Source organism: Pisolithus orientalis, assembly GCF_024613125.1.
Source record: "Pisolithus orientalis strain OTSU chromosome Unknown F5J12scaffold_5, whole genome shotgun sequence".
Lineage (NCBI taxonomy): Eukaryota > Fungi > Basidiomycota > Agaricomycetes > Boletales > Pisolithaceae > Pisolithus > Pisolithus orientalis.
The window spans coordinates 472,498-484,900 of NW_026260786.1; the positions used below are offsets into that span (position 1 = coordinate 472,498).

The 12,403-nt window shown below is 45.3% G+C and overlaps 2 protein-coding genes across 2 annotated transcripts; both read right to left on the bottom strand.

The window, feature by feature from the left end:
- Positions 1–5,578: 5,578 nt before the first annotated feature.
- On the bottom strand, positions 5,579–6,254 carry F5J12DRAFT_889562 (mitochondrial Hsp70 chaperone; the record flags this gene model as incomplete). Its single annotated transcript, XM_051747342.1, has 3 exons — positions 5,579–5,727; positions 5,784–5,987; positions 6,035–6,254. The coding sequence occupies 3 exons, from the start codon at positions 6,252–6,254 to the stop codon at positions 5,579–5,581; spliced, it is 573 nt and encodes a 190-aa protein (XP_051602987.1).
- A 287-nt stretch (positions 6,255–6,541) lies between these two features.
- Positions 6,542–7,393, bottom strand: F5J12DRAFT_889563 (heat shock protein 70 family; the record flags this gene model as incomplete). The annotated part of the gene is made up of 4 exons (XM_051747343.1): positions 6,542–6,817; positions 6,852–7,067; positions 7,149–7,197; positions 7,254–7,393. The coding sequence occupies 4 exons, from the start codon at positions 7,391–7,393 to the stop codon at positions 6,542–6,544; spliced, it is 681 nt and encodes a 226-aa protein (XP_051602988.1).
- Positions 7,394–12,403: the final 5,010 nt, after the last annotated feature.

Here is a 12,403-nt window from a genome sequence, read left to right on the forward strand (position 1 = left end):
CTATTGTCACCTATTATCAATATACTTCACTCCAAGTCCTCCCTGAGCTCAGGATAGCTTAGGACATCAAATTAAGTCATCACCCCCATCCTTCTGTAGGCTGACAGCAGTCTACCCTATCACATCCTCTCACATTCTTGCTCCCTCTTCATCAGGAGCACCCCCAACCCTCAGCACTCATCTTTGAGTGTTGTAACTCACAAAAAAACCACCTGAACAAGAGCTTCCACCATCTAGGTACCACATAGGCATACCACCACTCATTTTCTTTATCTTTTTTGTTGGTTTTGGTTGGTTTACACCACTGAACCTCACTTTGACTCACACTGCCCACAGAGAAGGCTGAGCCAAAAAATTAGTCCACTCCAGGGAGTCCACACAGCCTGGAGGAAGTGTTGACCCCAACTGTGCACAACCAGATGTCTGACTCAACATGCCTGCTCTCTCTAGTCCCACTTCTTTACTTCTGTCTGTAACTCTTCTTGACTATTCTGTTGATACTGTTTCTGCATTGATCAATTCCAGCTCTTCTCATTGTTTTGTATACCTGTCTATAATCAAAAAATAATCTATTCCTGTTTCTTCCATTTCTCTGCCAATTCCACTTTGCTTGTTTGATGGTAGTACAAATGCTGTCATTTCCCAAGAAGTAGATCTTTCCCTCTGCTTCCCTTCCAGTGATATCAATTCTGCTTCATTTTATGTTACTCCATTGGATTCTTCTTGTTCACTGGTATTAGGATACAACTGGCTCACCCACTTCAATCCATCAATTGACTGGGTATTGGGCAGTATATCATTTAAACCACTGTTACAAGGAATGCCAATGCCCCAGGTGCCTTCATCACCCTCCACTGTGACCTCTGCTCTGGATCCAACACCCTCCACTCCATCTGCAGCTTCAACTGCAGCTCTGACTGACTTGCCACACTCTGCTCTGCTCATTTCACTCATCAACACTGCCATGTATGTCAGAGCCTGTGCTCTCCCTGGCTCTAGGCAGTTCTGCTTACAGCTCTCCACTGATGATGTGAAGCTTTGTGTGTCCTCCACTTCCTCTCCACCTCCTGACCCCTCCTTGGTTTCTCCTGAGTATCATGAGTTTGCCAACATCTTTAGCAAAGACAAGGCTACCAAGCTTCCACCATGCTGCTCATTTGATCTCAAGATTGATCTCAAGGAAGGGGCTTCTCCACCAATTGGCATGATCTACTCTCTTTCTCCCCCAGAGCTTGAAGCTCTCCATGCCTTCATTAACAAGCATCTTGGCTACAGTTTCATCAAGCAATCCACCTCTGCTCATGGTGCCCCTGTCCTCTTCATAAAGAAAAAGGATGGTTCACTCCACCTCTGTGTAAACTATTGAGGACTCAATAAAATCATGAAAAAAGATCACTATTCACTGCTGCTCATCTCCAACCTACTTGACTCTCCAAGCCACACTAAAGTCTACACAAAGATTGACCTCCACCATGCCTATCATCTGGTCTGCATTGCAGATGGAGATGAATGGAAAATGGCTTTCTGCACTTGCTATGGTTCTTACAAGTGGCAGGTAATGCCCTTTAGTCTGACTAACATGCCTGTGGCTTTCCAGCAATTTATTCACAGGACATGGAGTCACACTGCAACCACATAAAAGAGGCATGCCACTGCCTTTGAAAGCATGGCCTCTATGCCAAACCAGAGAAGAGAAAGTTCCACTCCAACTCCATTGAGTACCTCAGCTATATTCTCTCTCTCCCCAGTCTCACCATGTCCACTGAGAAGGTTCAGGCAGTCCACAACTGGCCTGAGCCATGGAAGGTGCAAGACATCCAGTCCTTCCTCAGCTTCACAAAATTCTACCAACAATTCATCAATAATTACTCCAACATCATTGTTCCTCTCACTCACCTTATGTGAAAGGGCACTCCTTGGAACTTTTCCAAGGAGTGTTGCTCTGCCTTCCTCTGCCTGAAAGATGCCTTCAGTTCTGCTCCTATTCTCACTCACTGGGTCCCTGATGCTCCACTTACAGTCAAAACCAACACCTCTGACTATGCCATCACTGGCATTCTGTCACTCACCTGCTCTGACAGTGAACTCTGCCTGGTCACTTTCTACTCCAACACCATGACCATGCCAGAACTCAACTACATATGACACCCATGATAAGGAGCTGTTGGCCATCTTTGAGGCCTTCTGCCATTGGCAGCATTACCTTGAGGGCTCTGCCTTACCTGTCAATGTGGTGATGGACCATAAAAATCTTGAGTACTTTTCCACTTCCAAGGTTTTCATCCATCAACAGGCCCACTGGTCAGAGTACCTTTCCCAGTTTAACCTCTCTATCTGCTTCTGACCTGGCCACTTAGGAGCCAGGCCCAATGCACTTATGCACCATTGGGATGTCTACCCAAAAGGGGGGGATAGGGACTATGTGCAGGTAAATCCTCACAATCTCCACCCTATGTTTACACAGGAGCAACTCACATTGTCCCTCCATACCACTACCCTCATGGCACCTGTGCTCCATGCTGCCATGGTCTTTGATGTTGAGTGCTTGCACTCTGACATCATCTCCACCCTATCCTCTGACCCTGTCTCCACCAGTCATCTTCCCACTCCTACTAAGCCTCAGTGGTCCTTGGACTCCAGTGGTCTTCTCTGCCTTGATGGTCAAATCTTTGTCCCTGATATTGATGACTTCTGCCTTCAAGTGCTTCAGTTTAAGCATGATCACCCTCTGGCAAGCCATTTCAGGCAAAACCACACCCTAGAACTCATCAGCAGAGACTACATGTGGCCTAATCTCCACTCTGATGTGAAAAACTATGTCAGGTCCTGCACCATCTGTGGATGGAGCAAAATTCCACATCACCACCCCTATGGTCCACTGAAGCAACTCCCCATCCCAGAAAGACCTTGGAACTCCATCTCTATGGACTTCATTGAGCACCTTCCCAACTCTGATGGCTACTCCACCATCCTCATGGTGGTAGACTGCCTCTCAAAGCAAGTGGTGTTCATCCCCACCCATGACTCCATCACCTCTACTGAACTCACTGGGCTCTTCCTTACCCATGTCTTCTCCAAGCATGGGGTACCTGCTAATGTCACCTCTGACAGAGGTCCAGAGTTCATCCCCCACTTCTTCCACTCCCTAGGAAAGGCCCTTGACATGCATCTTCACTTCACTTTGGGTTACCACCTGGAAGGTGATGGCCAGACCAAGCAAACAAACCAGACCCTCAAGCAGTATCTCCATGTCTACTGTAACTACCAACAAGACAACTGGGCCAAGCTCTTACCTCTAGTGGAGTTCACTTTTAACAATGCACCAAGTGCAACTACTGGAGTTTCTCCCTTCTTCACCAACAAGGGATACCATCCAAACCTGTCTGTGGTCCCCAACCAAGACTTCACCTTTCTGCAGGCTCATGACTATGTTGTCAAGCTCTCCACCCTTCATGACTTCCTCTGCTCCAAAATTTCTGCCACTCAGCAGCACTACCAGGGTCCAGCAGATGCCAAATGCAAACCTCTGCCTGGGTTCAAGGTTGGAGAACAGGCCTATGTCAAAGCCAAGTACTTCCACCCCACTCATCCCTCAGAAAAACTCTCTGAAAAGTACTTAGGTCCATTCACCATCTTGGCCAGGCCAGGTATGCACTCCATCACCCTAAAGCTCCCTGACTCTATGTGCTCAGTACACCCAGTCTTCCATGTTTTGCAACTGGAAACTGCAGTGGCTAACCCCTTCCCTAACCAACAACAACCTCTGCCTCCACCAGCTGACATTGACAGTGACCTTGAGTATGAAGTGTCAGAGATACTCAACTCTAAGGTGGACTGCCATTGCCACCACTGCCAGCTCTTGTACCTGGTCTGCTGGGCTGGCTATGAGAACACTGATGAGGAAACCTCTTGGTTGCTTGCAACTGAGTTGGATCACACCTTTGACATTGTCTCCACTTTTCATGAACATTATCCACATAAGCCTGGCCCATATCAACATCCACTATAGTACTCTGCCCATATAACCTTCCTCTGCAGACCAACTCTGCCCCTTTCCAAACTCCCTTAAGTACCTTAGAATTTTCTCTGCCTGTCCATCTCACTTCTCAGAATCACAAAGTAAAAATCACAAAGTCTATCTTGTAGTAGTACAAAAATACAAATTAAAAAAAAAATCTATCTACTTCTCCATTGCCTGTTCATCTCCACCCTCCTGTCCCTCTCTGCCCTTTGGCTTCTTCTCTGACCTCCTCCTCTTCCTCATTATCCCCCTCTGCACCTTCATCTGCCTCTTCAATCCTTGTCCTCTGCTGCATTGGACTGACTCACAGTTCTCCACCATGCACCTCTGGGCAGCCTCATCCCACCTTGCCTGGGCCTGCTCTGCCAATGCCCTCCTCTGCTCTCTCTCTGCCTTCTCCATTCCTCTTCTTCCTCTCTCTCCCTCTGCTCTGCTTCCAGTCAAGCCTCCTCCACCTTCTGCCTTTTGGCCTCTTCTCTCTTGGCCTTGCATTCCCTCTCCTTCTGCTCCACCTCATCTCATTGGTGAGCCTTCTCTGTGGTCTTCTCCCACTTGGTGTCAGTCAAGTCATCAGTGAGGACAACCAACATGTCATCCATGACTTGGGAGTAGTCATGGGAGTGACCTGGGGTTGGCTAGGGGGTTGTGTTCTGGCACTGGGAGGACATGGTGATGGAGAAAGATATGAATTTTCAGTGCCCTAGCACATGTTTTTAAGCAGTCCTTCAAACTCCAACAGGGCTCTGCTGTGGCTACACCCATTGTCCTGGAGGCATCAAACAATTTCAAATAATCAACTCATGTTGATCTCATTCTGTACATGCAGCCTTCAGGGGTTCAAGCCCTAAGGGGGGGGGGGCACTGTCACAACCATGCATTTATCCTAGGTCCTCACTCACTCTGCACCAACTCCACCCACATTATTTAAAGACTTGGAGTCATGCCACAATCTGGCAGTGAGGCCAGACATGTTTGCCAAAAGGACATCAGTAAGTCTGATGAAGTCAGCATGGATCAAGGGTCCAGTCTGCTTACCAGCTGGGACACATGTACTTTTAACAAATACCATCTCAATGCACCTTGTGATTCCCTAAGTAGACTCCACTTTATGTTCCAAGGTGCTGTGCTTCACATTCAACAAGCAGCATGCATCAGCCACAAGGCCAACAACAGTGTGTTCCTTTTGTGATAGGCCCTAATGTCTTCAAACCTATGAGCTCTGTCAATGTATGTATAGTTACAATAGGCAGAAAGCATAGAATGGTGGTGTGCTGAGCAGGGGTTGTGGGTTGTGGTGCAAGAGAGAGCAGCCTGGCTACCTTGAGTAGACCTTAGATGGGCAGTACTTTTCATGAGTCTATATGATGCATGCATGAGTTCATGGATGTAATGCAAGGGGGGGATGGCAGATGAACCAAAACCAAGCAAGTCAGGAAATGGAAATGTGCAAGGTGTGTCAAGATCCTTGTCCTCAGAGCCTTCTGTTGGCTCTGAAGAGGACATATTCTGTGTGCTACACTCCTTGTACACCTTCTGGGAAAGACCTAGCAAAGCTTGTCAAGTCTCACTGATCTTCTCCTTGATTTGCTCAGCAGTGACAGAGGCATCGCTGGTGAGACCTTTTGAGGCCAATTCATGAAGTTCACCAATGGGTTTCGACACCTCCCTCTTGGCAGCATCAAGTTGGTCCTTGAACTCATTCATTCCTATAGCAGATGTGAATTAATGTGGGAGAGCAAAGTACCATGCAGTAAATATGTACCCTTCTCTGTGTCCACACAGACTGACTTGCCTCTGTTTGCTTCCTCAATGAGTTCTTCACATGCCCTATCCATGTCAGCATACTTCTTGGCATTGGAGATCATGTGCCCAATGTCCTTGTTGCTCAGACCTGACAAGGATGCAATCATCATAGACTGGTCCTTGCTGGTTGCCTTGTCCTTGGCAGTGACATGGACAATACCATCTAGAAGAGGTCAGCAAATCGTCTAAAGGTACACAGAAGGCACATACCAGCATTGATGTTGAAAGTGATCTTGATCAGGGGGATGCCCTTCAGAGCAGGAGGGATGCCAATGAGGTTGAAGTTACCAAGGAGTTTGTTGTCCTGAATGAGTTCACATTCACCCTGGAAGATCTTGACCTCAATGGTGGTCTGGCTGTCAGCAGCAGTAGAGAAGACCTGTGACTTCTTCATGGAAATAGTTGTGTTGTGGTTGATAAGCTTGGTCATGATTCCACTGAGAGTTTCGAATACTGAGCAAGAGTGGAGTGATATTGAAAAGAAGAGGCATATGGGTCATACCACCAATGAGGATGACCTTGTTCACTTCACTAGATTTGACACTGGCATTGGACAATGCCTTCTTGCAAGGATCAATGGTATGTTGGATTAGATTAGAGCCCAGTAAGGGACTCAAATTGAGTGTGGTTGAGTTTCACATTGATATGCTTGGGGGCCAGTTGCATCTGCAGTGATGAAAGGCAAGTTGATCTCAGTCTGCAGTCGTGGACAATAGCTCAATCTTGGCCTTTTTGGCAGCCTTGTGAAATGTGCTGAATGGCCATGCAGTCTTGGCTGAGGTCAATACTTGACTCCTTCTTGAACTCATTGAGGATATGGGTGACAAGAGTGATGTTGAAGTCCTCACCACCAAGGTGGGTGTCTCTGTTGGTAGACTTGACCTCAAAGACTCCCTTATGCATCTCCAAGATGGAGGTATCAAAGGTACCACAGCCAAGATCATATACAGCAATTACCAACAACTTGGCATGGTCAAGGCCATATGCCAACAGCTGCAACTGTCAGCTTGTTGATGACTTGGAGAACTTTGAGGCCAGCAATTTGACCAGCATCCTTGGTAGCCTGCTGTTGGGCATCATTAAAGTATGTGGGGACTGTGATGACTGCATCACTAATCATAGCAGTCAACACTGGAGAACTCATAGATAATATACATGAAACTTCCTTGACTTCCTTGTTGAGGTACTGCTTGATGGTCACATGCATCTTGGTAAGTATCATAGATGATAGCTCCTCAGCACTCTAGAAAGTACATTAGTTCTCTTACTGATCAAAAGAGTTGCAATGACATATGAATTGTTGTTTCCTGCTGCCAATGTCAACCTTGACAGCTGGTGGATGAGCACCTGGCTTCTTGACTGTCTTGAATGCCCTGTGGACAATATAAGATGCTTTCCTACTTAAATAACACTTATGGCATATACTAACCAGTGGTTCATATCCTCCTGGACCTCTGCTTCCTTGAATTTGTGACCAATCAAATGCTTGAATGTGAAGACAGTGTTGGATGGATTGACAACAGCTTGACACTTTGCAGGCAGGCCAATGAGATATTCCCCATGTTTCATGAAGGCAACTACTAATGGGGTTGTCTGGGCACTTTTGGAGTTCGTGTTCTTTATGATCAAGGACCACAGGATGCCTTGTACATGAGTGAGTAAAGGCATGCACAGCTATAAGATGTTCTGACATACCACATACACATAGTTGCCTGTGCGAGCAATGGTGATGCCACGGCAATCACTGACAACTTGGCACAGGACATAGGCATGGGCACAGTGCAGCAGAAACTGGTGGCATCCACATCAAACAGGAATGGGAGGGAGTCTCAAAGGTAGTGGGAGGTGGCATGTTACATGAATGGGGGAGGGAGGCATGCAAACCCCAGTGGATGGATTGCAAGATACATGGGGCAAGAGAACAGGACTCAGAGTCACTTTGTCAAGTATGTAAGTAGGAAGTGGGCCTATCCCTGCAAATCTGAAGTTGGATGAGAACTAAACCTTGAGGAGTAAAGATGGTGGGGGAGTCACCTGATTTTGTCAAGACACAAGTTGGATCCCTGTGAACTTAAGCGAAGATGTAAGTTGGAAAAGGGATGATCCCTGCGAAATCAGGCGAGGATGTGGGTCAGGGAAGTGCCAATCTTTGCAAAATTGGGCAAAAGTGTAAGTTGGAAAAGGGCCTACCCCTGCGAAATCAAGCGAAGATGTGAGTTGGAAAAGGGCTGATCCTGGCAAAACTGGGCTTGGGTGGGGTACTGAAGAGGCCAGTGACATCCACATCAAGTGGATGAGAGCAAGTCTCAGGGTGGTGGACAATGATGATATGGTATATTACAGTGGTGGCAGATACACAGACCTCAGTGGTGATGGGTGACAAGAAGGTAGTAAACTTACCACTGGAGAAAGAAGTGATAAGCAGGGGAAAACACATTCAAGGGCTGGTCAACAACTTACAATCTCAGTGGTGCCTGGCAGCCTTGTGCATCATTTGCACATGAAGAAACATGTCAGTATCAATTGTGTCAATTACAAGATAGTCACCAGTTCTCATATGGTCTGGGTATAAAAGTGCACCACAGATAATTGAGTGCACAGAGAAAATTTCAGCTGATTCACAGGGTTGCTCATGGACCCTCCACAGGCTGAGATGCATGTCCTTTATGGCTCACAGCTGAGTTTGGGCATCATATGGTTGCACAAGAGCTAAAGGGAAGGTTTCTTCACCAACTATGCACTGGAACATGAAGATTAGTCAACAAAAGATATCATGTTGCTGTGTCTTGAGGAGCACACAATTGTAATGGCTGTGCCCATGGAAACTGGGATTACACTGTAAATGATCTGTATACTGGCACCAATCAACAATTGACTTGAAGTTGACTTTGATATATCTGTATTCTATAATCTGTGTCAGCAGTTAGAAACCTTGTCATACATAAGAATATGACTAAAATCATACCTGATTGTTTGGTTGGAACTGGATGGGCTTTCCACCCAGAAGAGGTTTCCCTGCAGTCATAAAATGTCTATTGAGGAACTCATTAAGTTTCACCCAGAATTGGGTGAACACCTTGTCAGTGGTGCTTCTCTGCTCGATGTCTTCAAAGGTTAAAGGATACTTCACTTTACTCCCTAACTTGACATGGAAAAAATCTTCCTGCTCAATGTCATCAGCATCATCACCACTGGGGCTTCCTGCACTGGTTTCCATGTTGGACATATATGTATCACAATCAGTGATCCTGCAATGGATGAGTTTGGACACCAACTCAAGATGGTCGATGTCAAGAATCTGTGAATATGTAAATTTTGTGGATACATCAAGCTAACAACCATGAATGGCACACCTACTTGGCGACATTTTTGAAGTTTGTATGTCTTTGATACTTCTCCTTCAAAGGCCTGTGCATCTTCTCATTTGGCTTAGTATTGAAATTGTGCATGACACCTTTAGCTTTGATGTCATCAAATACATGCATGCATGTGTGGTTCTTTGGGAAATTCCATGTTTTCTTGGTGTTCTTAGGTTTTCTCAGAAATTTTCTTGTGTGAAAGTGGTCAGTCAACATGAATTAAAGTTGTCACTACAAGATGTACCTGCATCAATGTGTTAAACATTGCAAGTGCCTCTTGGCCTGCCTCAAGTGTATGTGCTGTGTGTAACTTGAGCCCTGTATACAAATCAAATTCAATATAAGCATGTAGACAATGAAGTAGGAGGTAACCCTCCTTCTCTGTAGGTAACAAGACATCATGACATGTGAACACAACTATCTGTGCTAAGAATATATGACCATTCAAAAATTAAACTTTGCAATGAATATGTACCTTTGACAAGTCCTCAAATTTTTGGCTGTCAGTGTATGAGATGGAGAGGGCTTCATCGAAGTGATTTAGACTGTGCCAGCATGGCATGACACTGAAACTAGTAATTGGTCAATATACCAGCACCCACTACACCATAGAATAGACTCACTTCTGCTTCACTTTTGCCATGACTTGATGACCTCCCTTCTCAAGGATTCTAAGAAGCTCCTGCCACAGGTGATCACCAAACTTTCCTGCAAAATTTGCATGCAGCTGATCCCAAGACAGGGCATGATAAACATCTGTATTTGCGACAACCATGAATGCATTCTAGCAAAGATTAGAGTATTATTGTGGATGAAACAAAGGGGGAGCTTACATTAACATCACAAAGACCCTGCTGTATCAAAATTTGTTCTCTTTTCTCAGCAGTGTCCTGTGATCATGCCTCCTGCAATGTCTTAAGAACATTATCAGTTGTATGAAGCTCACATCAAGTGGGAAACTTTGATATGTCATCATGAGGGATGAGACACACAGGACAAGGGAAGTTGGACCTGATGCCACATATGAGTGCCATGACTGCTGTAGGGAGTGGTATACTCCCTGAGGCTGAAACAGGGATGCTAACACCAAAATCCTGCCATTACCAACCATGCCTGTCATCTTCAGAATTATTACATCTGCCTCATGTGCCACCTCAGCCTGTTGAACCTTCAGAGCTCCCCTGTCCATCAATAACACACACCAGTCATTGTCCCAGAATTTCATGTCAATATCAACCTGACATATGTCTATCCAGGATTCTGCAGTCGTGTCACTTCAACCTTCACCTTGCCACATAGCCAGGAAACCACATAGATCATCAGTAAAAACTCCAGTTACCCCTCTCATTCCTTTCCTGCAAACCTTTCTCTGCAATGCGAGAACCCCTTTTGCATCTACAGCCTCTACCCTTTGCATTCCACTCCATGGTACAGTGTACACTCACCCTGTTGGAAGATATCCATCTTTCCTGTTGATCTTTCTCAGTTACTACTTTACAGTTTGTTTTCACACATTGCTGTATGGCCTTGATGTCTGACACATTGTCCCCTTTGTTGTTCAGAGTTTTGCTTTACCCACCCCAAAATTCTCCAATCAGTACCTTACTATCCATGTACTATATAATTCTGCCTCAGTGACAAAAAAGAATGATCATCATTTTTAGGACTCACAATCTGTGTCATATGCAGGTCTAAAGAGTTCAGAGAGTCTTGCATCTACTGTGTCTTCTGTGTATCTGTGTCCTTGCATCTACTGTGTCTTGTTTCCCCTCCCATGTGCTTAATTTGTCTCAGAGTTACTTTGTCAGGTCAAGATCATCACCTGGAATTTCAAAAGCAAGTCTATTCCTACCTCCAACTCTATGGAATTAAATTCTGTGCCCTACATTCAGCTCTTCGACCAACTCTACCATTGCACTCTATGTCTCCTTCCTACTCAGCATCCCTTGGGTCAAGCCTAGGGATTTCCCCTACAGCTTTCCCCTATTCACACACTACCCAGAGGTAGTGTCCCACACCACCCTAAATGTCAAGAATGTCAGTCAACAAATTAGTATGTCAGGACCAGCTATGAACTGCTCTTCATAATCAGCAGACAAAATGAGGATCATGGGGAAGAAGCAATGTGGAACACCATCCTAACATTTTACCCAACAGCCCATTTGCAACTCTTTCTCAATTGTTCCTAAAAGTTTCTTGAAGGACTTGTGCCAAACAGCATTCTTGAAATTTCCAAACCAAGGTTTTCCAGAATGTTCCTTGTCTTCCTTTACCTGTTACAAAGTGCATGAAAATAAGATAATAGTTAAACAGGCAAATGATGTATGATCAGTAGCCACCCAACAATGCGACCACCTCCAAGGCCTTTGCCATTCCACATCCAAGTTGGCAGGTTGGCAAGCTGAGCAATGACAGGGTATCCCTTCTGTCACCCAAATGACAACAGCTTTGCTCTGTTGGTATACAAAATAAATGGAAGAGCCTTCCCATCTGGAGGCAGTTTGTCCTGAATATTGGGGGAATGACATGTGACAATAATCTATCTAATACACATATGCACTTGGAGTTCCAAAAGTCATCAGCTGTCCATGGCTCATTGATGAAGTGAACAAAAGAGGAGCCATCAAACTTGAAAAGATGCTTTGTGTTGAAGACAAAGTGTGGACCCATGCCAGGGTGTTTAAGAAGATTGAATGCCCAGTCCAAAAGTGAACAATAATACATGGGGAATTTGAGTGACTCACCATCTACACCAACTACACAAACCAACTCTTTCTTGAACTAGACTAGGTGTGATTAGATGGTAGTGCAGAATGAAAGTTCTCAGAAATTCACTTACTCCCATCATATGGTGCAAAGCAGCCTTCCACATGCTGCAAAGATCACCATATTCATTCAGCATGAACAACTCAGTTCCACAGCAGGCAGATTTTATCAACTTGAGAAAACAGTTGACTTGATCCCTGTTAAGAGCAGCCTCAAGGACCAGTTCCAAAAATCTGATGTCGAGATGCAATCAGAACAGATACCAAGGATCAGTGGAAGTATCAGGTTTGTATACTTTTGGCCTGTGGCCCTGGGCAAACTCGGCAAATGGTATGTCTTGAGGTGGCCTGGCAGCCATGTGGATGGTATTTGATTCATATGTTGTCAACATTATTGACACCAATGTTGACACCTGCAGCTGGATTATTGTTTGGCTATCTGTTACTAAAATATA